The sequence below is a fragment of the Rhinolophus sinicus genome, linkage group LG13 (genome assembly GCF_036562045.2).
Source record: "Rhinolophus sinicus isolate RSC01 linkage group LG13, ASM3656204v1, whole genome shotgun sequence".
Classification (NCBI taxonomy): domain Eukaryota; kingdom Metazoa; phylum Chordata; class Mammalia; order Chiroptera; family Rhinolophidae; genus Rhinolophus; species Rhinolophus sinicus.
Window position 1 is genome coordinate 20,933,395 of NC_133762.1, and position 27,076 is coordinate 20,960,470.

The 27,076-nt window shown below is 52.8% G+C and overlaps 1 protein-coding gene across 1 annotated transcript in view; it reads left to right on the forward strand.

Annotated features, from left to right (window-relative positions):
• The window catches only part of BMP7 (bone morphogenetic protein 7), a 79,355-nt gene that overhangs the window by 29,306 nt on the left and 22,973 nt on the right, over positions 1 to 27,076 (forward strand). The window contains exons 2-3 of the mRNA XM_019748584.2: positions 1,798 to 1,990; positions 22,683 to 22,831. Coding sequence (XP_019604143.1) covers positions 1,798 to 1,990; positions 22,683 to 22,831 — 342 coding nt within the window. The remainder of the gene's footprint in view (positions 1 to 1,797; positions 1,991 to 22,682; positions 22,832 to 27,076) is intronic.

Sequence of the window (27,076 nt, forward strand, 5' to 3'; positions counted from 1 at the left end):
GACCGAGGACAGACCCAGGACATTTCCACAGTGACAGAGTCAAGGCTGCTTGCCATGCTTCCTCTCCACTTGGGTGTAAAGGGAGGAGTGTGGCAGGACAGCTGCAATCCTGGGGGACAGAGGAACAGTTTCTGGGGAGTCTTTTCCTCTGGCTGGCTCTCCACATGGAGCCCTGGATTTCAGCAGCTGCCGTCCAGACACAGGGCCACTCCTGAGCCTATCCAGAGTCCCCTGGCCTTGAGGACATTACCTGCCTCTTCTGCCCAGTAGGAAACAGCCTTATGTGTGGAAAATTCCTCAACGACCCCACCCACACTCCAGTATCTTTTAGAACTATTATTAAGGTTTAACGCGGATTTTTTCTTTTAAATGGAGACCTGTAGGAAGGGACCTTGGGCTGCCGGTGCTGTGAGCCTCCTTCCTCAAAGGCATTCCCATCTGCTTTCAGCCGTGGCAGCCCGAACTCAGCCCGAGAGCTTTCGGGCTCTTTCAGTTGAAGCACGCTGGTCATGTTTCTGCTCTCTTCTGGCCAAGCTTGTTCCCTACCCCCAGGCAGGAAGTGCATGTGGGGCTGGGTCTCCCGGGAGATGAAAGATATCTGCAGATGCCGCAAACATGCCTGAGTTTGGCCGTTCTGCATCTTTCCAGCATCTGATGATTCCCAGCTTCATCCCTGCTCTGTTTTGGTCCAGAGGATGCCTGGTCCTCGGCAGCACAGGTCCACTCCCAGAAATTGTTCTTGGGCTCATCTCACCCATCTTGGTGTTTGTTGTCTATGAAATAGGCATAAGACCTTAGACCCATCTCACTGCCAATACACAAGAGAAGCGCTGGGGACCTCTGCCTTATTTTGTCCTGACGTCGTTTTCCAAAGCCCGCCCCGGACCCTGCCATCCATCTCTTTTTCTGCTTTCAGTCTAAGGCTATAGTTGTAAACCCTGCTTGCTATTAGAAACGTGTGAGGTGCTTTAGAAAGTAAAGGCTTCTGAACCCGCCTCCCCAAAGATACTGACTCGACTGGTTGAGGGTGGAGCGAGAACAGCAGCCTGCTGGAGCCCCGTGTGTGCCGTCTCCCCACCTCCATCTTCAGTGAAGTCACTTTGGGAAGTTGAGATCTGCCGAGATGGAAATTGGCAAACACTACAGACAGGATCCCAGAGAGCCAGTTATTGCACATTTACCAGCCCACCACGGGGCCAGGGCACCAATATTTTCTCAAAGCTCCCACAGTGATTGTCACGCACAGCGGGGCTGAGCTCCACTGGCCTAAGGTACCCTGGTCTGCCTGGTAAGGTTGATGCTTGCTAATAATAGCTCACAGTTCTCTAGCCCGCCCAGAGCGTAAGCTATTGAGCTGAATTAATCATGTAACTCTGATGATGACAAATGAAGGAGGATTATTACCTCCGTTTTTAGACGGGGAAATCAAGGTCCAGGTAGGTCACTTGGTACCTTGTCCAGACCACACAGCTCGCTGGATCTGAACCCAGGCCTGAGCTCTCGGAACCTGAGTCTGTCCCGGGCCCCTGGGGTGGCTGTAGTCAGTGCCCAACTCTTCTCAGTGGGTTGGATGCAGAGTCATTGCTCTTGTTGTTCAAGGTGACCACAGGGTCTGAGCCTGTGATGCTCCCGTCTACGGCGGGTCAGTCAGTCCAGGATGGGCAGTTGTCCCCAGGGGTCGCTGGCAATGGGCCCGTCTTCATCTCGCTCAGGCCAGATGCTTCAACTCGGAGCGAGGAGAGTGCAACCCAGTTACTAACGAGCTTTTGGTGCCTGTGTGTGTGTTTCCCTTTCCAGTGGAACATGACAAAGAGTTTTTCCACCCCCGCTACCACCACCGGGAGTTCCGGTTTGACCTGTCCAAGATCCCGGAAGGCGAAGCGGTGACCGCCGCGGAGTTCCGCATCTACAAGGACTATATCCGGGAGCGCTTTGACAACGAGACCTTCCGGATCAGCGTTTACCAGGTGCTGCAGGAGCACTTGGGCAGGTGGGTGCTGTGCTGGTGCCTGGGCGGGATGCCGAGCCTCCTGCCAGGACAGAGGAAGACGTGGCTGACAGCCAGAGGATGGGGCTCCTCTGGGGCAGGGACAGTGACGTCTGCTTCCACCCGGGACACCCACCGTGTGCCGGGCCCTGTACTGAATCTCCTTTTTAAAGAAGGTGTATGGTGTATGTTGCTGTTTCTTAAAACTGTCACCATCCGTGACTCCTGTGAGAAGTAGGGGATAGCCAGGTGAGCCTGGGGTTGTGTGGCCTCAGGTGCGTATTTATGGTCGGTGTGCGCCTGGCATGGAGAGGGGGATGGGGAAGAGGAAGAAATGTTTTTGAAGGTCTACCTCTCCCGTTCGTCACTCTGAAACCCAGCACACGATGCCAGGCAACCAACCACAGTGGCCATTTGTAATAAAGTAAGGGGATGAAAACGCCCCCAAACCAAAAATAAACAGACAGAGAACTCTCAGCCTTCCCCAAATCAGGAGGTCAGGGACCAAAAGCTTCTGTTGAAAGACTTGAATTTCTTGAGACACTTTCGTTTCAAGGTGTTCTGAGAAGACTAAGAGAGTGGGCTGGAACATCTAACAAGTACAATCTGCAGTCCCAAGGTGACATCGCCAAGGTCATACTACCCAGTGGCTGGGGTTTTGGACACCTCAGGTGTCAGAATTTGACTGCCCCCCCACTCCCCCATCCCATGCCATTCCTGGGTAATTAATGGAAGAAAGATGGATGGGTGTCTCCTGACGGGCAGTCCTAGCACCTCCAGTTGGCATGGGGACTTGTTATCACATTGGGACATAGGAACCATCACCACCTTGTTTGCCAAGCACCATCATTTTTGGGGTCATCTTAAGTACTGAGAAGACCAAACTTTTCTTGAGTGTTTCCGTTGTCTTACATTCATAATCTCATGTCATATTCACAATAGCCCTCTAAGGTGGCTCATCTGGGAAATAGGGAGCATTAAGACCTAAAAGCAAAGGTCTTCCTTGCCTGAGATCACCTAGAGGGAAAGTGGACAAATTAGAACTTGAATCCAGGCGTACACAAAATAATTTCTCTTAATAATTTATTGTTGAATAGGTCAGACACGTTCGTAGTATAATGTTCAAAAGAGAGAAAAGCAACTACAGTAAAAATTAAGGCTTCTTCCCACCGCAGAACCCCAGTACCCCATCCCTTAGGCAGCCTCTGCTACCAGTTTCCTTGAGTCTCCTCAAATCAGCAGGTATAGTTCTATATTTTTATATGTTTGGGTTTATATATTTTCACAACCGATCTTTCATCATGTGTTTTCTCCCTCCCCGAACTGTCATCACTCGAGAGGAAATCTTGACTGTCCTTCCATGTCAGTTCCCACAGAGCATCCTAGTTCTTTTAATTACCACACACCTTCCATTGTGTGGGTTGTGCTGCAAGGCGTTTAACCAGTTTCCTGCGGGCACACAGTGGGCTTGCCTTTTTTCCACACCATGGATGGCACAGGGTGCGGTGGGGGTTGGGAGTAGGGGAGGTGGGTTGCAGGAGGGATAACTTTGTTAGCACATTACTTCACACTTCTGCATGTCTATCATTGGATACAGTTCTAGAAATAGAATTGTGGGTCAGAGGGCACACACATCGGTGACTGAGTTTAGAGTTTGCTAAACTGCTGTCCGTGGAGATCCTGTCGGTTTATACTCCCACCAGCCACCCAAGAAAAGGCCTGTTTCCCCATGTGCTCGTCAACATGCTCTCTTATCAAACTGTGTTGATCTTTGTCAGTCTGATGGGTGACACATGTTATCTTAATGTGGATTAAATGTGCTTTTAGAGCCCGCACTTGAATGTATGGCTTTACGGGACTGGAATGTGTGTGTGGCGTAGGGGAGGCGGCAAACAGCCTTGGCCGTCACCTCTGACTCTTACTACAGGTGCCCTAGTTACCCCTGGCAGGCTGTGCCCTGGCCACAAGCCCAATTACAAGAAGAAGCATCGAGTTCCTTCTTGGGGGGTGACATATGTTTGCTCTGTACTCTGACAAATCCCCTGGGACTCTTGAACAAGAACATATGTTTGACTTTTCTCGTGAAGGCAGATTCATTGGGGGCGAGGCAGGTATCACCCAGTGGCTATTCGTCAATTGCCCACTTGTGCAAACCCCGAGCCCTGCTCACGCCTGGGCCTCCTGGCAGGCTCCCCAAACCTGCCTTCAAAATCTCCATCAAGAGGTTTAACCTCAGGAATGTAGCTGCCCCAAGTGGGTTTGGCTGAACAGAACTGGAAGGGCTGGCTGGTGTCACCTGTGTGGTTCTTCCTGCGAGCCACCATGCAGGAGTGTGTGCTGCTCCCTGGCTGGGTCTGTGGGATGCTGTCGGTGCATTGGGAGCTTGTTTTAGGACTGTCAGCATCCTCGGACACTGCTCTCGATGTGAGGGGTGCCCGTTAGTCCCACCCTTCCCGTGCTCCCTGCACTGGGAGAAGCACTGCAGACCCTGTGATGGGCAAGTCAGGCCAGATCGGACGGTGCCTCCCTCATGGGGGTCGGAGGCCACGGTGTTTGGAGAGACGCGTGAGAGCCCAGTTCATTTATCCAACCCCACTGAACACTCTGTGCCAGGCGCTGGCCTCGGAACTGGACTGTGGAAGCGAGCCAGCTCGGCTCAGGAGGGCAGGGACCTCGTCGGAAACGTGTGCTGAGGGGTGTACTGGTTTCCTGGGGCTGCCCTAATGAAGCACGGTGAACCGGGTGGCTTAAAAACAATAGAACACTTTTCTCTCACAGCTCTGGAGTCCAGGAGTCTGAAATCAGTGTGTTCCCTCCGAAACCTGCGTTCTCTCTGTGCGCCTCTCTGCTTATAAGGAAACCGTCCATGTTGGATCAGGGGCCCGCCCTACTTCAGTCTGACCTCATCTTACTTAATTCCATCTGCAAAGACCCTATTTCCAAGTCAGGTCACATTCACAGGTACAGGGGTAGGACTTGAGCGTATCTTGATAGGGGATACAGTTCAACCCACACGAGTGCCGAAGAGAGGCAGTAAACAGGAAGGCAGTGAGCAGACCATCGGGCCTCATATGGTACTTGGGCAGCCATTGAGGGCCTTACTGAGTGGGGGATATTTGAATGACAAGAGCATCTGACAGAGGGAGGCTGCAAGGCCTAAGGGGTGAGCCAGCGAAGGAGGCTTGTAGGTAGGAAGCAGGTAGGACGAGGGAGGTGATGATGTGGGGACAGCCTGAGCCACTTAGTCCTTAGGTGAATAAAAGAGGAGCCTTTGGCTTTCCTACCAGGCTGCCAGCAGCTGCTCATCTTCCTGCCTGTGTCAACCTGCTGACATGTGGGCATCTGTTCCATCACGGTTTGAGGTGGCTACCTCCTCAACCCGACCCTGCCTTAGATCCATAGGGTGGGTCTGGAGGCCCCAGGGGAGGCGAGAGGGTCTGAGTCACTGTGGCTGGAAGAGGGATGGGCAGGACAGCTGTCCCGGGCTTCCTGGCAGGCAGCCTGGGCAGGTGTAACAGGTTACCCCCGACGAGCAGCTTGGCCACAGGTGATCTGTGGGGTGCCCAGCCTAGCTCTGGGTACCTGCCTCTGGGGGTTTTGGCTTGCTGGGAGGCCAAGTCTTTTGTCAGCACATGTTTGAGCGCCTGCTGTGTGCTGTGCACTGGAGGAAGTAACCAGACCCAAGTACCTGCCCTCTAGGAGCTCACAGTCAAGCACGGGAGGTGACATGGTAGGTGTAGAGTACAAAGCAGGGCAGGGGGTGCAGTGAGAGGCAGTGGTTGGGAGGAAGGGGCTGCCCTCTTTAGATTTCTACATTTCCTTTCTGCATTTGAAAGAAGGAAGCAAGTCCCTCATTCTCTAGGAGTTAAAGGGTTAAAATTGTTCTTAATTGTTTTTGTTTTTTCTTCTTTTCTGGGTGGGTTGTGTTTTATGAATCCAGAAGCAAGACAATCTTTTTATGTAGTTCCCCAGGTAGGATAACCTAGCTATTAAGAGCGGATTTGAATCCCAGCACTATGTGCCAGTGTGGCCTTGGGAAGTGGTAACTCCTTGGAGCCTGTTTCTTCCTGTATAGTGGGGATCATGACTGCATCTAACTCCCAGGGTTGTGCTGAGAATAAAGGGAGTTGACATACTTACTTAGAACATAGTAAGTGCTCAATAAACTTTTATTATTAGTATCATCACCATCATCATCACCACCATCATCATCACCACCACCACCACCACCACCACCACCACCACCACCACCACCATCATCATCGTCACAGGGAATGCAGCGATCTTCCCAGGAAAATGGAGAGCTCCAGGTTTTAGCTATGGCATTGCTTTCCTCCCTCTCTGCTAAATCTCTTAATTTTGCTGTCTTCAGTGGGGTGAAGGCCTGAGCTTGTGTGGAGATGGGGCCCTTGTTTGCATTTCCTCAGCCTGGGGCCGTGCATATTTTTAGGCTGAAGACCTGTGGCTGGTCTGATTCCCTGAGAGGTGCCCAGCACCTGCCCTGCGCCCTGTTCTGTGGCCAGTCTTCTCTCTCTGCTGAGGGAACCACAGCCTCACTGTTGCCGGCCGCCCAGCTGTGTGGAGCTGGGACATCTGGCTCTCTGGCGAGCCTCTGCCTGAGCAACAGCAAAGCGCTGGGGATGCTGAAGATCAGCTGGCGTGGGCAGGGCGTCGCTCCCCTTACGAGAGCCACTTTCCACCGAGGCCTCTTGATCGCTCGGAATCCAAATTAAATTCCAATACTGAGCCTAGCTGGAGTTCTTCCACAGCCCTCAGGCCCTGCTTGCAGTGTGGCCCCAGACAGCTGGAGAGGCTGCTGGAACCGCCCTTGGCGGGCTGTGGGGCTAGTGGGGGCTGAGAGGCAGGTCTGGGGTCAATGGCCTTGGCTCCGGTGGCCTTGCTTGGGGGGTGACGGTGGGGTGAGGGATCCGAGTCTTTCCCTCCTCTTCTGGACCCCAAGCCCAGGGCCTGACCACCTGGGGCCCAGCTTCCCAGAACTGGACTCACTCTGTCCCCTTTGGCTCAAACTCTGGTTCCAGCTGAAGGTGAGGGTGTTTGGGGGTGGGCGTTGCCCTAGTTAACCAGTTTCATTCGTGGAAACTAGACTGGGCATTTCCCATCCTCCCCTCTTCTCTCCTCCTGCAGGTTCCAATCTTGCTCCCTGCAGTGCTGCTCTCTATCTGTAGGGGATGTGCGTGCTCTGTGATACATCCCTGGGGGAGCCACAGGCCTGTCAGGACAGCAGAACCCACTCGAAGGGTGTCCATCACTGCCCAGGTTGAGATGATGTTGGCAGCTGGATGAAAATGTCTCTTGGTTTGTCTCAGGGACTTTGGCTGCCAGGAGCGTGACCTCAGAGTGGTCTCCTGGGCCAGGATTAGATCAGCTGCATCCTGAATCACTGATGAAGAGGGTGCTGTCCCTGCAACGGGCCAGAGAGGGACCCTGAGGGGGGCGGCTTTTCAGCTCCCTTCAGCCCAAGGCAGCCCGCAGCGGGTGAGGAGGAAGGAGGCAAGCCTCGTGCCCCCATGCTGCCTGGGTGGGGGCTCTGTCACCTGCAGCCCCCGGCGGCCCTCCCCAGGGCTCCCCAGGTTTTCACCTCCCCAAAAGGAGGAGGCATCGCTGGTCTCCTCCGCAGTGCCCCAAACCCTCCAGGAACACATGCACCTGTGCAGGTCTTACCTTTCCTCTGAGAAGGATGCTTCCTGCAGAGCTCCCCTGATTGATCGACCCAGAGGCATCCTTGTCCTGACACAGCTCAGCACAGTCACTCAGCGCCTGGGGACCAGGTGAAATGCACTTCGGAGTCAGCTGGCTGGGGTGGCGCCCGAGCTTCTGCATTTCTGACACGCCCCAGCGGTTGTCCTCAGGTTTAGGACCACGCAAATGGGTGAGAAGGTGCTTGGGTGCTGTGTGTAGAGCACGTCTTACTGGGAGAGCAGTGCAGTCCCACACCCCAGCCAGCGCCGGGGCGCGTCCCGTCCTCATCACGCTAAGGAAGGTGAAGGGCTCGATAGTGAGACTCACTTTTTCTGACTTCGTGTCTGGGCAAAGGGACATGGTCACCATCCAGAGCACCTCCCACCACCCGCTCCAGGCTTGTCATCATTTGGCGAGCTGAGCACTTCATCTTTGGGGTGTACCTTGGATGTTACCGTACAAAGACTTGTCATCCCATTTACAGGTGTAGAGACTGCGCAGAGGGGGGAATTAACAGAGAGATCATGCAGCTAGAAAGTGGCCGAGTTTGGGCTTGAACTCAGGTCTTAGATTCTGGCGCTCACGTGCTTGGCCACGAGGGTGCGTGGTGCTTCTTGTTTGTACTGACTCCCTCACTTGGGGCTCGGACAAGGCGATGGGGAGGCCCCAGCTGAGGTTCTCAGCCGTGGCCGTGCATGAGAATCACTAAGAGTTTTACAACCTGGACACAGGAAAGGCTGCAGGTGGGGCTGGGCATCGTTAGCCAGGGCTGTGAACAGGTGGCTAAGATTCCTTTTCTTTCTCCTGTGTGAGCTGTCTCATGTCCACAAGATGGAAGGGGAGAGACCCCTCCTAGTCCAGGTCACCATGTGCCCTTTTTCCTGGCCTCTCAAAGACAACTATTTTTCTCCCATAGAACTGAGCCCAAAGTGTGGTCTGGGCCCTGACTGACAGGCTCAATGGCACTGGCTGAGGGTGGAGATCCCTTTGGGTTTGGCTCTAGAATCTTCCAGAAGCTTCCGGAGCCTTCTTGCTGCTCCTGAAGGCCTACGTGCCTGGTTCCAGGTCTCCTGGCTTCTGTCGCTCACCACTACACCTCAGCCCCAGGGCGTGAGCTCTGGTTTGGAGCTGCTTTCTCAGGAGTTTCTGGTTCAGCTCCCCAGTGCCTTTTCAAAAGCAAAAAGGAGCAGCTGGCTGCCAGGGCACCACTGGACCATCGTGGAAGGTCAGAGAGAGCAGCCAGAGAGCAGCCTGGTCAAGGATGCCTTGGCACTTTCCCTGCTGCCTTTCTCTAGGCCCCACTCCAGATCCCAGCTCGGAGCTGCTTGAGCAGGAAGGAAGGGCCATTAAGATCTCTAGTTTCCCCTTGGGTTCCTCTCACGTGTGAGCCCCCAAGGGGATCACTCTGGGAAAGGCCTGCATTCTGCTACGCCTCGCTGGACAGAGACGGGGCATGCTGTGTCCAGCCGAGTCAGTGCTGGTCTCCGTGCAGTTGGCCTGCCCTGCTCAGCATCCCAGAGCCAAATGGCCCCTTGGCTTCCTGTCCTGCGGGCTGAGGCCATCTGGTGGGCCTTGGTGGTTTTTTTGATCTTCGTGCCTTTTATTTCCTTGCATAATCCATCGCAAGCCTGGCTTTGCGGGAATACGGGTGATGGTGACAGATCCCATTTATTTGGTGCTTGCAAGGGATTAGGCTGGTGCTTACAAGCTGCATGCGTTGTGTCTTCTGCCTCACAGTAACCTTGGGACGTCTACATCCTCTCGTTTTGTGGATGAGGTCCCCGGGGCACAGAGTGGTCAAGTGACCCTCCCGAGGCCACACACTAGAGGGCGAATTCCAAACCAGGTAATAAGTCTAATTTCGGGTGCCGGGGTCCCACCCTCAGAGTTCTGATGTAATGGTCCCAGTATCACCTTGACCCTGAGAATTTGTAAAGCTCCCCAGAGCGGACTTGCTCTCTGCTCTTGTCCTGTTCCTTTGAGGATCTGAGGGACCTTGGATGAGTCACTTTGCCCGTGTAATGGGGATGGAGACACCTGTGTAAGGGCTGAGGACCGTGCTCGTGAGTGGCAGCCAGGACTCCCCAAGGTGAGTGGGAGGTGAGCGTCTAGATGTCTTTCTGGGAGAAGAGAATACAAATGGCGACATCAGGGAGCATTCATGAGGCGCTTCCTTCATATCTGCTCTGTTCTCATCACTCCACATGGATTTAATGCTTGACTGTGAAGGTCAAGGTGAGCATATGTCCCGTGAAGTGGACCCCTTGCACACCTGCCTTGTGGGAAAGGGCTGCTCCTTTTACATCACGACTGATTTGGCTGTTGCCTCCCCAATTCACCATGTAATCTTCACCCCCTTTTCTTTGACAATACTTCTCTCAATTGAGAGGAGAGATGGCTGCCTTCGCGAATGGTGGTGATGACAAAGGTCATTGTCATGAGCGCTGACTATGCAACATTCTTTAGTCCTTCCTGTCACAACCCCCAAGGGAGGTACCATCACCTACCCCGTTTTACAGACAAGAAAAGTAAGGCAAAATACCACATTAGGGGTTAAGGAAAGAAAGCTTGCATCTTCCCCAGTCCCATTTGTTTGTCTTTCTTGGCTGTGGATACACATTTTCTTTTCATGGCAATCCTAGAAATTGGGTAACAGTGGAGAAGTGTATGTTCTGCACAAGGAAACTGAGGCAGAGAAGACAAAAGACGTGCCCAGCTTGTCCCAGCGCTGCGGACGTGTCCTTTGTACCTGGACACTGGTACATAGGAGTCATTCAGTCAAACGCATTCGCATGAATGGATCAAAGAAGGAGCTGGTCTTCCAGGGTGTGGGCTTTGTCATTGGACAGACCATCTTGCATTGAGGTGTTTCCAGTGCCCAGCGCAGTGCCTGGAACCAGTGAGTGTCACTGAAGGGGCACTGACCCTGCTCTCAGTCTCCCAGCATCTCCAGACCTGGGCCGGTCCATCCCAGCAAGATTCCCACGTGTTCTCTCTTCCAGAACTGAAACCCGAGAATGCCTTGTTTTCAATCTTTCTCCAGCATCTGAGCCCAATTTCCAAAAAGTGAAAATTGCCCATAATTATAATACTTTTCGATCTTAGGGAAGTTCCCCTGTGATGATTATAATTATATTATTTAGAGCTTGTGTGCCAGTGGGTACCCAAGGGTAGATTGATTCTCATCTGAAAATAGGGGGCATGTTGTGTGTGTTGTGGCCCTGGGCCCCCTACACTGGAATGGATTTGGGGGAGAATGGGCGTTAGTATTGGGGGCTGGCTGGATAACTTGATCTGGCGCTTAATTCCAAAAGCACTTCATACTTGGACCTCTGCTCGCCTATAGGAGCTTATTTTTCCAAATGTATTAACATCTGTGTTTCATATCAGGGCCTGTAATTGCTTTAGCCTTTTTGGCAGGAGACAAAGAGAATTAATATTTTTCAATTTGGTCATGAGCGGTCATCTGTAGCTGGGAAGAAAAGTGCCTGCTCAAATGTGAACTCAGTAAGGGTGCGGAATGCAGGCTCACCAGAAGATAATGTTTTACAGGAGTCAACCGTGGTTAACGAAGTCCTCGGTGATTCCAAATTCAGGCGGAAGTAGGCCTCTGGGTAAATGCTCAAAGTTCTTCCAAACACTGGTTCTTCCTTTGTCTTCCTCCTGCCAGCCCCCATCAGCGCCATTTTCTTTTCTTTCTGCCTCTGCAATGCCCATGGCTTTCCATTTGGCCAATGCAAGAATGGAGGGAGGAAAGCTGACACCTGGTCTGCATTCCAGCATGCATGCTACCACTGCCCATCTGGGACCCAACGCAGGCATTACTAATGGATAGCAGCACTCCTTCCTGCCAAACCTGGACTTGGCCTGAGTCCGCAGTACAGCTCCATCGCATGAGGCAGCCACTGCTAGTGGAGCAAAGCTGCCATTGACTGAAGCCTGCTGGCCATGAGTCTCAGGTCGGGTTTCCCTGAAGATGACCCTGAGATGAGGATGGTGTGTGAAAGTGAGTGGTTAGCAAGTGATCCCAGAAGATGTAGGAGTGTGTGAACGTGTCTGGAAAGGCAGGCAGCTGTGCCATGCAGAGTCCCACAAGGGTGACTTAGGCTCCCTCCTGCTGCAGGGGCTTTTGAAGACAGAATTGCACCCGTCACCCCAGTCGGGTCAAGGAGCTGAAGTGTTTATACCTTCACATCCATCTGTATTTAAGACAGGAGTTCTCAGCTTCGGCACTGCTGACATTTGGGGCGGGCCATCTGTGTTGGGGTGTTCACTGTAGGGTGTTACTGGCCCCCACCCATGAGATGATACTGCCAAGCTTTGACAACTCAGAGTGTCTCCTGACGTGGTCAAATGTCCCCTGGGGGGCAGAATTGCCCCTGGTTGAAAGCACTGGGGGGGTGGGAGAGGTGTCACTCCCCAGGCACTTCTAACCTGGATGGTCACAGGTGAAGTGGGTGCCGGCACCTGGCAGGGGAAGCGCCCGGGAGCCGTGGAGCCGGGTAGAGGATCTGAGACCCTGCACTCCTGGACAAGCCCCGGGAGGCTGCTCACCCTGACCATGCTTCACCCCTGCCTTCTTCCCACCTTCCTGTTCATCGTGCTCACCACTTTCCACCCCCTAAAACACTGCTCCGCTCCAGCCCTGCACCTGCTCACAGGCTTCTGTGGGTCCCACGGTTGTGGACGGTAGGGCTTCTTGAGTGAAAAATGGATTATAAGGGCCTTTTAAGGGAGAGGATCTTTTTTTCTGGCTCTTCCTCAGGGTCTAGTTGGGGACTCTTTAAAGGAGATACTTGGATCCGCAAGCAGGATCTTTTTCCCCTCGGTGTTGTGGGTTAGAGATGTGGGCTCAACCTTTGTTTCCGTGGCTGGGCCCATAGGTGGGGGGTGCAGGGGTGGAGGAGGGGGTTTACGAGTCAGGTTTGCAGTGATGCTGAATTAGAACGAGGAGCCCCTGGAAAAACCTGTCCTTGTCACGGGAGGGAAAATGGGGCTCCTCTTAGAAAGCTTTTTTCCATTGGAACCCTACTCGGATCCCTGTACATGTGTGAATACCTCGGGGAAAAAACTGTGAGTATCCACCTGACAGGACGGTCAGGCGTCGGTGGCGTAAAGCACAGGTGGCACTGGCTCAGCAGGTGGCCTCAGCCTCCCCGCTTCTTGCCACCACACTTTGGTTTATCAGAATGAAGTCTCAGACACCCCCCCCTCCCACACTGCATCGAGTTTTTCTGATCTGCCCTTTGTTTTTGGAACCCTTGAATCTGGTCATCGCGACACATGCTTCTGTCTGCAAACTCCCCTGTTAAGTTCATTTCCTTTCTCCCTCGTCTGCCTGCTACGCTTCACTTTTCTGCCTCTGGTTTGGGATTTTAAAACAGGCCTGGGGTTCTTAAAAAAGAAAAAGTTAGGAAAGATGACGCAGCACGATAACTGTGTTTGTGTTGGTTTGTTTATTCCTTGAATGTGCGTGAAGAGGCTGAATTTACCTCCTTCTATTTTGGTCTGGAGCTGGAGGCTGGAGGAAATGGGGCAACCAGGGAAAGTCTCGGAAGATGAGTCTCCTGTTCTTGGCGTCTCGCCCGCCCACCTCCACGATGCCAGCCGCACGCAGCTGCCCAGCAGCTTGGGATTTCCAGGGCCACCTCAGAAGCTCTGCAGTGCTCTCCACAAGGCCCAGTTTTTCGGGGGGCACCCCAGAGGTCATTTTGTTTCACCGCAGACCTGTCTCTCTCTGAGCACTGCCGTCACCAGTGTACCTCACTTCTCATCACTTGGGAGGTTGAATGGAATGACAGGGCCTCTGGTTTCCGGAAATTCTGGGGCCCAAGCCCTGGAATCTTAAGCAAGGGGGAACAAGAGTTGGGTCCAAAAGTAAATCTGAGATTGGCTTCCTTCCCAGCTGCGGCTCCCTGCCTGTCTTTGTCCTCTTGGTTCCTCCTGACACGTACGGGTGAAGGAGCTGGCCCTGATGAAGTGATGGCACAAAAACGGACGAGGTGAACCCCAAATAACCAGGAACTTCCAACGGGGGGTCGGCTGGGGGTAACTTGGCATCCCCTCCCCGATTCCACAGGCAGGCCCGTAGAAGGTGGGGCGTGGAGGTGTCTGGGGGCTGACTAGTGTGCGTGACCAGTGGTGTCGGGCTGGGGTGGTGGGCTGAGGCCCGGGAACTTGAGGCACGTCCATTTCTGGAGGCTCCTGAGTAATTTGAGGAAACATTCACTCTTCCTCTTTTACAAACACAAACTATAGAAAGTGGCACCGGAAAAGCTTGTTGGCTGGCGAGAATACTCCAAAGGTACCAGCACAGCCACGCCATGTGTGTTTGATACTCACTTTGAGCCGTGCTGCTTTCTAGGTGCTGGGCGACAGCAGTGGCCAGCAAAGTAGGTTCTTGCCCACAAGAAGCTTAACATCTGGTGGGGAAAGAGGAAAACCTGCAGAACTGGGCAGACAGGTTGAAACACCGCCTGAGTACTGGAAAGGAGGGTCTTGAAGGTGTCTAACGAGAAGGCGTCCATTAGTGGATGCTTCCCTGGGGAGCTGGGGGATGAACAGGTGGGATGGAGGTCAAAGGACAAGTGTTCCTGACAGCTGGAACAGCATGTGCAAAGGCTGGAGCACTTGAGGCTGGATGTGGGAGAGGAGTGAGAAGGGGTGTGGGGGACGCGGGGGGACAGACCACCCAGGCCCTTATAGGTAGGGTGATTAAACGCCCCCCATGCCTCCTTCCTCTTCCCAAAGTTTCCCAGTTCGGACCATCCATTTCATAATCTCCCTTATTATGGAACACATTTGGGAATTTGGGCCTTTTATCCTAAGAGCTAATGAACGTTTCGTGGAGCCAGGCCTCTTCTAAGATGTTGTGTCTTGAATGAGGGTCAGAGCGATGTGGTAGTGAGCTCCCCGCTTTAGGGCCGGGGCAGCTTAGATCCCGCGGGAGAAGGCTGACATTGGCATTGAGGTCTGTTCCAACCCAGAGTCTTGAGACTCCGGCTCTGTGCTGGCGTTTGACATAGCATCACATTTAATTCATTCTTGGAACACACCTCACTGTTATCCCCTGAAGGACAGACGTTGGCTTGCCCAGGGTCCCTCCCATGGGGTTTTACTATAACTCACCAAGGACCCAAAGCCTTTGTTGTGATGCCTACACTCCTGACCACCCAACGTGTGACCCAAGGACCACCCCGGGGACTTCATCACAAAGAGGGTCCTGGGCCCCACTCAGACCCCTGATTGTTTTCTCTTGCTGGTAGGTGCATCCCTGATGGGACAGAACCTTCCATTTCTACCTGTGCTCCTCTTCCCAGCTTGGCACCTCCTGCCCGTGGCCCACGTGTACCCACAAATTCGAGCGGCTCTTTATTGCAGGCCGTTGCTGGGGTAGACATTTCTTTGCAGCAGGACTTCTCAGAGCCTTTAAAGCGCTCGTGCGCATTATGAAATCTCTACGGAGCAAGGACCGTGTGTGGTGCTTCCAACCTTATTTAAATGCAGAAGCTCTTTTACTTTGGCCCCCCTCGTTTTCCTCTCTTGGATATCCTATTAACAGGAGGCAGTTTTCAAGACCTTGATAAACTCCAGACTCTTCATTTTGCAGATGGGGAAACTGAGGCCCAGACTTCAAGGGCCTGACTTGCTTCCTGACTTTGACAACACGAGCCTCCTGGACTCTGGACAGGAGTGGACTTGGCCCTCCAGTGAATGCCCAGGTGGTGGGCGGGGGAAGGGAGGAGGGAGAGAGACAGACAGACAGACAGATGGTCGCAGGGAGGGGAAGCTGTGGGCTGGCGACTTGTGCCCTGGCTGTGGGAGGAAGACCTCATGCTTCTCGGTGTATTTTTCCACCTTTCTCCCAAATGACTTAATTTTAGTCTTCCTGGATAAGCACCGTCTTAAAGTGAGTTTAAAAAAAGCCCCGGACCTCCCTGACTTCATCTTCCCACCCTGGGGACGCCAGGGACTGCTTGGTGACTTGGTAGACAGACAGGGCATTCCCTGAAGCTGGAGGTGGGGTGCTGGGACCTGGGCTGGGTCCTCCCCAGCCTGGGGCTCAGATGGGGCGCTCCCAGCGGCCACACCCGACTTCCTCGTGGCTCCTTTGATCTCCTTCCCGGCTTCCCTGCAGGGCTGGTGTTTGCATGCTGGTCTGACTCCAGGTGCGTGGAGCTGGCTCCCCAGCCTGACTCATGCTGAGCAGTAACATGCCTGCTCTCCTCCATGACATCACGTCAGCCTGGGAAAGCTCTGGCTTCTCCGTCTCTCTCTCTCTCTCTCTCTCTCTCTCTCTCTCTCTCTCGCTCTCTGTCTTCTGAGGAACGTTCCTCAGGCCCAGCAGCAATTCACAACATGCAAGGTTTTAAAACGTCCAGCCCTGCAGTTTTCCAGAGCCGCAGGGTGAGGATGACAGCAGGGGTGAGGGAGAAAGTCTGCCGGTAACTGGTAACCGCTAGTGGTGAAGCCCATTATTTCCATCCCCTCATAATACGCTTCCCAGCTTCCCTGTTTTCTTAGGACCAGACCTTCCAGTGGCCAGAGGCGTGCAGGGCTCCAGCCACTGCCCACCTCCACACTCTCCGCGCACCTGCACCTCTCCTTGTCAGCCTCTCTCGTCACACTTTGCACATTCTGTTCCCTCTGCCGGAATGCCCTTCCTGCCCTCCTCACTGCAGAGCTCTGCTCATCACTCTGCCTTCCCTCAGGAGATGCTTCTCACCCCCAAGGCCAGTCCTTCCCTTCGTCTGCTGCCCAGAGGACCCCCTTCTCCTTCCCGCCACCCAACTGGGGTTGCAGGACCCCCGGTGTGGCATTCATAGCCTCTGGACCCAGAGCTCCGTCTCTGGCTGCCATCGTACCTCTGGCTCCTAGCACAGCGCCGGAGACACAGGAGGTGCTCAGGGAGGGTTTCAAGGAGTGAAACTACTAGTTCCTGTGGCTGCTGGAACCAGTTACCACAACTTAGTGGCTTGAGACAACACAAATGGACTACCTTACAATTCTGGTGGTCAGAAGTCCTAAATGGATACCGGACTAATGTCGCGGTGTCCCCAGGGCTGTTTCCTTTGGAGGCTCTAAGGGTCAATCTGTGTCCTTGTCTTTTCCAGCTTCTAGAAGCGCCCTCATTCCTTGGCTCGTGGCCCCTCACCAGCAATCGTGTCGCTGACCTCTACTTGTCTGCACATGTGACTCTCCCGTCTCCCTCTTTCACTTCCAAGGATGCTTGTGGTTACCTGGGCCCACCTGGGTACTCCAGGACCATCTGCCATGTCAAAAATCTTTAATTACATCTGCCAAGTCCCTTTTGACATGGAAGACAACAAATCCATAACATCTGGGAATCAGGACTGGGGCGTCTTGGGTAGGGGTGATTATTCTGCCTACTACACAATCTGAAGTTCATGTCCCTCTCTTTGATGGGGGACCACTTGCCACTGGGCCAGACTCATTCTCCCTTTGACTTCCCTTCTTCTAACCCTGGGGAGGGATTTCTGGCTGGGGTGACAGATGGCTCCATGTACCTCATGTCACTTCCTGTCTGGGGCCTGCCACTCGCCACCTGAGGACACGTTCTTAACTCCTCCGTACCTCAGTTGTCTCATCTGTAAAGTGGGGATCGCGATTGGATGTACGTCTTTGGAAGAGGAAGGATTAGGTGAGAGAATGCCATTCAAAAGCTAGTGCACAGTAGATGCCCAGGATAAATTGTTGGGGTGCTGAGGCCTCCAGCACCAGCCACACCTCCTGGAGTGAGCTGGGATGACTCTGAACGTGGCCCTTCCAAACCCCAGCAGACGTCTCCTCCTGAAGGTGATGGGCTGTGTCTGAGGGACCCCAGAGGGTCGGGGGCGTCAACCCTGGGTCTGGGGCTGTGACGGCAAGAGTGTTTCCATTATATCATCCTACACTGAGGTCCAGAACTGGGTCCTAATTCTCACGCAGCCACCAGCGGCATGTGCACAAGATACAAACTCTGGTCTTCCGAGCTGAAAAGCACCTGGAGTAGATTTCCCAGGTCTTGTCCAGCTGTTAAGACCTGACTGCTGAGACCCTCTGGAAGGTCAAAGGAGGCGTCATCCCCACAGTCCTGCAACGTAGGAGGGAGAAACAGTGAAACAGGGTCCTAAGACTGGACTGGGACTGTCCCAGGTGCTGCGGCAGTGGGTGTGGGGTGACCCGCTGGGAGTCCGTGCTTCCTATGGCTTTCGCTCCTGCCAGAAGTCCCCAAGACCACAGGAATCCTCCGACTTCCCACCTCGGCCTCGTTTTGCCCGTTTCAGGGCTGGATTCCCTAGAGCTGTGTGTGTGCCACGTGCCAGGGGGTTGCACCCTGCATCCCACATGGGGCTCTTGCTGGATTGTGGGTGAAAGCCCTTGATAGCACAGTCTAAATAGTCTCTAAGGAGCCAGAGGGGGAAAAAAACACACAACAAAAAAAACGACTTTCCATCTTCCCACGTTGGAGATTTAAAAATACGCACTTTTCCATCGTGGTGGAACTTTCCAGGGGAAGGTGGGCTGAGAGGCGCTGGATGGAAACCAGTCCTGGTGGTGTGTGTGGCTTCTCTGGCTTTTCCCTGTGGGTTAGATTTCACCAGGCCTCATGGGTGTCCCTGGGTGGGTGGGGGAGCCCGCAAGCCCCAGCAACACTCTATCCCCAGGCTGCTGGTTAAATATTAACACCCCTCACTACCAAGGAGTTGGGGTCACCGATGGTTCACGCCTCCCAGAGAGCAGGGCTTTGGGGAAACCTGTGTTTCAGGAGGGGAGAGGGTGACCCCCTGAGTCTGGCTACTATTTCCTTAATCGGAAGCAACATGAGAAGGGGGAAGAAATGCCAAGTTCATACCCCAGGTCTGCTTCCTCTCTGTGAGCTTGGAGGACGAGGCAAAAGTGTCCACACCCCTGCGAGAGGGTGAGAGCCAGGCCACCCAGCTCGCCCAGGTTTGTTCCACAGTAGAACATGGAAATATATTGCCCCCAAATGGAATCTCGCTTCTTGTAGAAATAGCACGGTGCTTGCTAAATTGAGACAGTATTGATGTATGTGTGTAGACGGCAGCTACATACTTGAGTGAATTCTTGCTGAAACCCGAGTATGGCCATATTGGCTTTTCATGAATAGGTGTGTAAACCTTAAAAATATTGTTTGCGTAATGATGTCATGCTCTATATTTGGGGCTTATGTTGGCCTTATCTAAATTTTAAAAAATACAGATTTATTGAGATGTAATTCACATAGCATATAATTCACCATTGTAAAGTGTATAATTCAGTAGGGTTTTTTTTTTTTAATGTATTCAGAGTTGTGCAACAAATAGCACTTTTCAATGTTAGACTATTTTTATCACCCGAAAAGGAAACTCCATGGCCACCCCCTGGTCTTCACTTGGTTCTCCCCAGTCGCTGAGCAAAGTGGTATTATCCCCACTTTATAGAGGAGGAAACGGAGGCGGAGGAGTTAGTTGGCTTAACACTTGCCTTCTCTATGCTCTCCCACCTAGATCTCATCCCCTTCTAGAATTTTCTCTGCCTCACGCAATGTTGTGACAATAACATGCACCACTCAGGATTCAACAACTTCCTGAGGTGAGATAAGGAGGTGACGGGGCTTAAGTACTGGGGCTTAAGTACTCAAGTTCCCAGGTGAGACTGCTACACCGTATGCGGGTTCTGTCACTTCAAAGGTCTATCAACGCGGACAAAGGCTTTACCTCTGCACCTCACTTTGCTCATCTGTAAGTTGGTAATGATAACCTCCCTGTTGGGGAGATTCAGAGAACTGGCGCCAGGAAAGCCCCTAGATTTTCAGTAGTGGGGAAGGTGAAAGAATGCATTTAGTTACCTTGGGGCCCTTCACCGTGAGCCTTTCCCACCTCTGCTCTCACCTGGGCTGGGTCAGGGAGGCCAGTATGTTCAACGTACATAAAAATGTCACAAAGGGCTTGTTCAGTTCCTCCTGGTTATAAGAACCATTGTGTTTTAATAAGATGCTCCCAGTGGCAGCTAGAAATTCCCCCTTTCCCACCTGTCAGTCTGGCCTTGGCTGCTGAGCCATGTCTCCTTTGTCCTTTTAGAATCTCATGCCTGGGTCTTCCATCTAAAAGCAAGGCCTGTTAGTGTCTCATTCTTCCCACCTCAAGCAGGCTCTCCGGTCCTGATGCCTTCAAACGAAGAAGGTTTGGCCCTTCCAAGCAAGCCTGGAACAAAATGCAGACTGTGACTTGGAGGACGGGAGCTGGTGCATTTACGTTGATTCACGGATGAGTCAACACTAGCCTGTAGCATCTGCCCCTCGGCGTCACGACCTGTAACAAGAGAATGCTCAGTATCGTTAGGCAAGGGCTTCACTCATCAAAGGCCTGGTTCTGTTCCCTAAGTTACGACTCATTGTTCTGCTGCCCAGAAGGGCCTATCCAGCTATCTGGTCACATTTTCCTACATATAACAATTTTCCAGCAAAGACACCACCCAGGTTTGTGACTTCTGTGCTGTAATGTGGTTGTTCCTACAGAGGCGCTGGGAGCCTGACTCAGTAGGGGAATTGTTTGGGTCCCGAGTGCTGTTTCTTCTCTCACTGAGTTGTCGAGAACATTTGACTGCTTCATTGACAATCTTGGTAGCTCCCCATAGCCAGGAAGGTCATTGAGGCAAACTGGAGATGAAAACAGCAGGAAATTCTTGTTCGTGAGTTTAAAATCGGTGTGAACATCCCCCAAGCCAGTTCTGAAACGACCTCTGGAAGGGCCCTGAGGAGTGAACAGATCGTGGAGGATTGTCTCATGGTGTTTATTCCGTTTGGACGCGAGAGTCAGACTCACAGCCTCCCAAATCCTTTGTGGCTCTAAAAAGACCTCTTCGCTTCCGTAAGTGTTAGAGAGGGGAGCGTCTTACATATCCGAAGGGACTTCAGTCTGGCTGGCTAGGGGACAACGTACTGTCTTGTGGCTACGTTTTGTTGGTCACAAGATCACAAGTCACATTCCATTCACACACATTGTGTAATATGATTAAGCACGTTCTGAATTTAGTTCTGGCAGTTGTTGAGTAGAGGGGTTTGGGGGGGGCCTGGGGCGGATAATCCCTGTTCCCACCTCGTGGTCTTGGTGCTACTGTCCATCACCGTGGAGCGTCCTGCCCTCCCACGGCCAAGGGCTGGACATGGACTTGACTAGGCCTATTAGATTCTCTGCCCTCAGACTTTCGCATGAAGCGATGCCAAGAGGAAACTACAGCTCAAGTGTATTCCCTTGACAACCGTGATGAGACAGCCTACACCCTCACACTTCCCTTGGCTCCCCTGTATTTCTGAGCCTGGTTTGCCATCCCTACTTAGGCTTCTCTGAGTGAACGGTTAATCTCTCGCTACACTTCCAGTGCGTTCTGAGTTAAAGTCAATTTAAGACACTGGCTAACACTACCGATTTAGTCCCTGAGTGCCTTCTCGTGAGTCTTGTACATATTAATGTGCCTGATAAATGTCCAATGTGTTACGGCATGCAACAGAATTATAATTAGGCCAAACTCACAAACGTGGAGATCTCCGGGCCACACAGGAAAGACTAATGGGCATGACTGGCCGTAGTTTTAGGAGGGAGACTTGGGGACAGGGCCCGTAGGAGATGTGTGCCTCATCCAAAGGGGGCGTCTGCTCCTCAGCTCCAGCCTGGCTTAGTCGGTTATATTACAGTGAGTTTACTGTTTGATTTGCCAAAGGCTCTGAAATGACGGCAACTACACCTGAGCAAAGGTCAGTTCCAGAAGAACTGTCGTCACGTGTGGTCCCAAGCTGGGGTTTGCAGGTATCCTGGGCGGGGTCCTAGCAGTGTGAGCCGGGCAAACAGCTCTGCCTCTCTGAGCCTCAGTTTCGAGCTCTGCACAATGGCACAGGTATACTGTCTACCTCAGACTCAGCATAGATGTGATGCTGGTCAGGCATTTCAACCCAGGGCCTGGCACGTGGCAGGCGCTCAATAAATTGCTGCTACATCTGATGTCTTTTTTGTGTGAACAGAGAAAATTCACCTTAATTCTCAGGGAAGTTAGGTCCCTCCAGGTATGACACAGATTGTCAGTTCCCTGGGGCAGGAGCTGATTGGCTGTTGTTTATCATGGTACCCCATTGCCTGGCACAACACAATGGCCCAAATATTTTAATTGACTACTGAAGGACTCAAACTATTGAAACTGAATTTTTATGAGTGTGAAAGAGACATTATGATACTTGATATACTAGAATTCGACTATCTAGGGATGTGAAAATCCATCCACCCGTCCATCATCTATCTTCCATCCACTTCAAGGCCAATTGTGGTTTTACACGATTTGCTACTGTAAAATCTGAGGAAGAGAGAATTAAAGGGCTACCTCTGTTCATAACACCAGTTTCCTAACACCTGATGGGCTTATGAAGAAGTTATGTGGCCTGGAAGCAAAGAGTGTCTGCCCTGGTACCCGATTGCCTGGGCTCAAGCCCCACCTTGGCAGGTTCCTGGCTCAGTGACCTGGGGCAAGTCATGGTTTTACCCCGTATTCAATGGAGATGGTAATATCCCCACTGCTTAGGGTTGTGACAACTGAATGAGATGCTGTGTGTAGACCACTGGGGACAGTGTCTGACAAATGGCGAGTGGTCCAGCAGCTGTGAACTTCTGTTCCCTGAAACTTCCAGCAATGCAGAGGCTGTACAATTCCTGCTTTCCTGGACTCTGTCCCACAGGCATCCCCCTAACAAATCTGCAGGACGAGTTTGCCTCCTCGCAGCGCCCTGTCGCCTGTGTGTAAAGATACGTCTTGTGCACTGCCTTTCCCCAGCACAGCTACTAAGCGTCTCCAGCCTGGGTCTTGGTCTGATGCACCCACGTTTAGGGGACGGGTGGGCCTCCTCCTGCCTCACACGCTCCTGGTCTCCATCAGTGGCTGGACGGCTGGGTGGCTGGGCTGTGACTTGCTGACCTGGAGCCTGTGTCTCTCTCCTCCTCTCTTGCAGGGAGTCGGACCTGTTCCTGCTTGACAGCCGCAGCCTCTGGGCCTCGGAGGAGGGCTGGCTGGTGTTTGACATCACGGCCACCAGCAACCACTGGGTGGTCAACCCACGCAACAACCTGGGCCTGCAGCTCTCGGTGGAGACCTTGGATGGTAAGTGCTGAGCCACTTCTCCAGTGGCTCTGATGCAGCCTGTGCTCCTGCGCTTCTGCAGGATCTCAGCAGTGTACACGCTTGTTTCCATCAAGAAAAGCTTCCCTGGCCCCCTTCCCACTGGTACTCGGTGTTCAGCCCTTTGATCCAAACTGAAAGCAGCTCCTAGCCCTTTTGCACGAGACAATGACACAGTTGGTCACTGCTGGCCTGGGTAAGGCCTTGGTGCTGAAAGTGTGGTCCCACACCAGCGGGGTCAGAAAAGCAGAATCTCTGGCTCATCTCAGGGCGGCTGCATGAGAACCTGAACTCTAAGGAGAGCCCCAGGTGATGCCTGAACACGTAACAGTCTGAGACGTGCTGTTGCGGGCTCCTCCACCTCAGGACACAAGACATTCTGGGGTGTCCTGTGCCTTGTAGGATGTTTAACAGCGACCCTGTGGCCTTTACCCACCAAATGCCACTCGCACCTCCCACTTATAACACCCAACAAGTGTCTCCATGGCTGAAAATTCAAAAGTTACAGATGTGTGCCGCAGTGAATAGTTTCGCTGTGACTTCCCCCAGCTGCCGAGTTCCATCTCCCACTGGCAATGGCTGTTTTCATGTCAGTGGATATCTTTTCAGAGACGTTCTCTGGGTATTTAAGCAATTACATATAGATTCTGCTTCCTTTTGTATTTTTCTGCCTCAGATAGTGGCCGAGTATTAAGAGTGTCTTCACCTTCAGCCTTTTTTTCACCTGACAACTGTCTTTCGGGCTATTAAAGAGCCTCCCCACTCATTTACAGGCTTGTGTGTGTGGGGGTGGGGGTGGGTGGGGTGTGTGCGCGCGCATGTGCACGCCTATGGCATGAGTGTGGTTGTGCCCCTCGCTCACTGTGGTACTCTTTACCTTTCAGAGCTCAGCTTGTCACACAGTTAGTAAGAGGGCCTGCATCATTAGGTTGTTCAGAGATTAAATGAGTTAATACCGAAGGAGTTTAAAATCAGTGCCTTAACCCGCAGGGGAACCACCTGGGCATCTTGTTAAAATGCAGATTCTGATTCAGCAGGTCTGGGGTGGGGCCTCAGAGTCTGCGTTTCCAACCAGCCCTCGGTGGTGCAGAGGCCACTGGTCCCTGGGCTGTGCTTTGGGTAGCAAGGGCTGAGAGCAGGAACTGGCTCATAGTCCCCACTCCCTGAATGAGAGCTGTTATTGTTACTGGTATTGCTGTTGTTATTACCACCAACAGGGACGTACCCAGCCCCCCTGGAAGGACATCCAGGTGTTTTCTAGTCTTTTGCTCTTACAAACAGGGCTGCCGTGGAAAACCTCAGTGTACACGTCACTGTCCACTCCAGGGAGTGAGGCTGTAGGCTCAACGCCTGCAAGCACACCGTCTAGTTGTGCTTTTGAGAGGCAGTGTTCATTTGCCCTCCTTAGAGATCATTCCATTCACACCCCACCAGCAATTCCCGAGGGCACCTGTCTCCCCATCTTTGTCAGCACACGTTTTCAAAAACTCATCCTGCTCTGCTAATCCGATAGACGATGAACGAGGTTTCGTACTTCTGCTTTGCTTTTCTCTCTAATGTGTGAGTCTGGGCCCTTCCGCAGGTGTGCCCTTGGCAGTTTCTTTCCCGTGGACCCATCTGTTCACACCCTCTACCCACTGTTCTGATCAGGTGTTGGTCTTTTTCGTCTTTATCTTTTAGGGGCACTTGGCCCTTTGTGATTTGAGCTGCAAAGTTTCCCAGTTTTTTTCGTTTTTCTTTTTACTGTGGCCATGCTGGGTTTTGCCAAGTGGAGTTAGAAAATGTAGCTGAGTTTTATAGCCTTCGCCTTTATCAACTCCTGGGCTTTGCTTCTTTTCCTTCCTATTAAAGGCCTCTACTCTTTGGTCTGCCTGGGCTGCAGAAAACCAGAATTACACACCCAAGACCATGAGCCATAGGGGAGGGAAACAGAGTTTAGGACCACACTTGTCTTGTTTCCCGGCCAGTCTTCTTTCTACTGATGGTCCCCTAATCTCCTCCTCAAGAAGGTACTCAAAAGTGCTAGGTTTTTCTATTTTTTTATATTGTGTTGGCAAACTATGCTCAGTGGACAGAATTTCGGCTTGCAGGCTGTTTTTGAGTGGACTGTGAGCTAAGGATAGTGTCGTGCGGGGCAGCCTGCGGGGTCTCAGCTCCCGCTCCCCACACAAGAACGCAGGATATGGTGAGGCCAAAAAGGAACACCCACGGAGCCACAGGCAGGGGAGTCACATCACTATATTCTCACTGGCGGCTGGGCTGGAGACACAGGAAACAGGAGCCACACAGTTCTCAACCCTCATTGCTCTGCTTGCCGGCTCAGCCACCATCCCCCCGCCAGCCCCATCTCTCTCTCTTTCTGCTAGCGTAGCCACGGCAGTTATATTAGTGGCCAATGGCTCACTGGTTACAGCTGATGGCCATGCAATCACAGTTGATGGCCATTTACTACCTGAGCCAGCACCTGTCTATGTGAGGCCGAGAGCCCGGAAACTGCTTTCTGGGGCTCTGTCCCCACAGATAGTTTTCGCATTTTTGAAGGATTGAGAAAAATAAAAAAATACAGCACAAGGAATTCCAAACTTATCTGGCAGTAGAGTCATTCAACTTTTGTTTTTCCTTGAAAACCCTGTGCCACTCGTTGGGGATACGGTAAAAGTGAGGTGAACACAGACGAGTCCTCTTTTCAGACTGACCGTTCCCCTGGACTGGTAGAATGCTACCAGTTGGCTAGACCTCCCAACTTGACCCCAATGGGTCCTGTGCGTCTCTGTCCTGTCTGCCCCGCTGGCTTAGGTGGCCCAGGTTTGGTTTTTCTCTTACGTGATGCTCAACTCAGTTCCCTCCAGTGTCAGGTTTGCCATCATCTTTCTCCCCCAAAATCAGGGTCTTTGTGCCCCTTTGCCTCTGGCTTCTGCTCCCCCCTAGGCTGTGGATAAGGTTCTTACCGAGGTGGCACAGCCTGATGGTTAGAGCGTGGGCTCAGGAGCCGGTCGGAGTCCCCAGGTTCAAATCCCAGCTCTGCTGTTTCTAGCCACGTGAGCCAGGGTGAGTCACGTAATGTCCCTCACCTGGAAAAGGGGGTTAATAATAGTTTCCACCTCCCAGGTGGTTGTGAGTGGTTGTGAAGGATTAGGTGAGCTCATGCAAGCAAAGAGCTTCATCACCTAAAATGCGCTGGCTCTTCTCAGGACACATTAAGTGCTGTATGTCTGTCTCCCGTAACCCTCACCATCACCCAGTGAGCTAGATGCTATCGTCACCATCCTGTGGTCCAGGGAGGAAACTGAGGCTCCTGAGAGGTGACAGAGTCCCACATCCTGGCAGCTGCCCGGGGACCCCTCTCCATCCACGGGGAGTATAGCATGGTGATTGCAAAACGCTGCCTAGAGTCAGGGTAGGGATTGGACACTGTACCCCTGACTCCGTGCCCCGTCTCCTCCCCTCCCAGGTGGGCACTGGGGGCGTTGGGCATGGGCGCCACTGCCCTGGGACTTGGCCTGTCCAGGCGCTGTGCAGGCTGTTTGGTGTGGTTGCCTGGCTCAGGGAAGGGTAAAGTTTATCAACTGACCAATTGGGCCAGTTAGGCATGTGAATGTTTAGACTTTTGGGGGGATGAGATGGGAAGCAAGTGAGCCCAGCATTTCTGAGACCATAGGCTGTGAAATTCTTTTTTTCTCCCCCTGCCATGGTAGTTCTCCAGCATGCTGTCCATCAGAATCCCCAGGGAGGCACAGTGAGCATACAGATTCCCGGGTCCACCCCAGACCCACTGGGCGAGTCCCTGGGGGGGGGGGGCGGGAATCTGCCTTTTCTCACAAGCTCCTGGGTAACTTGGGGACTGGCCTGGTGATAAGCCTCTGGCAAAGCTGTACCTTATGTTTTAGGGTACCCCATTAATAAGATGGTGCCCAGGCTCACTGGCTCCTTTCAGGTTCCGGGTCTAAACCTTTTCCTATTAGATGTCTACACTGGTGAAAGACCAGCAGGGTCTGCTGGGGAGTCTGTGGATTCTGGGATCCGTTTGCTGGGCAGCCTGGTGCCCACCTACCGTGTGCCAACCCTGAGCTGCCTGTAGAGACAGCCTGGTCCCTGCCCTGGGACCTCCTACCACATTAACATAAACTCCAAGAGCAAGGTGGCCTCACACAGCACCTGGACAAGCGGAGACCCTGGGCAGTGGCACCCAGGCCCAGCTCCCAGCGCCCCACCAGGGAGGGGAGGAGA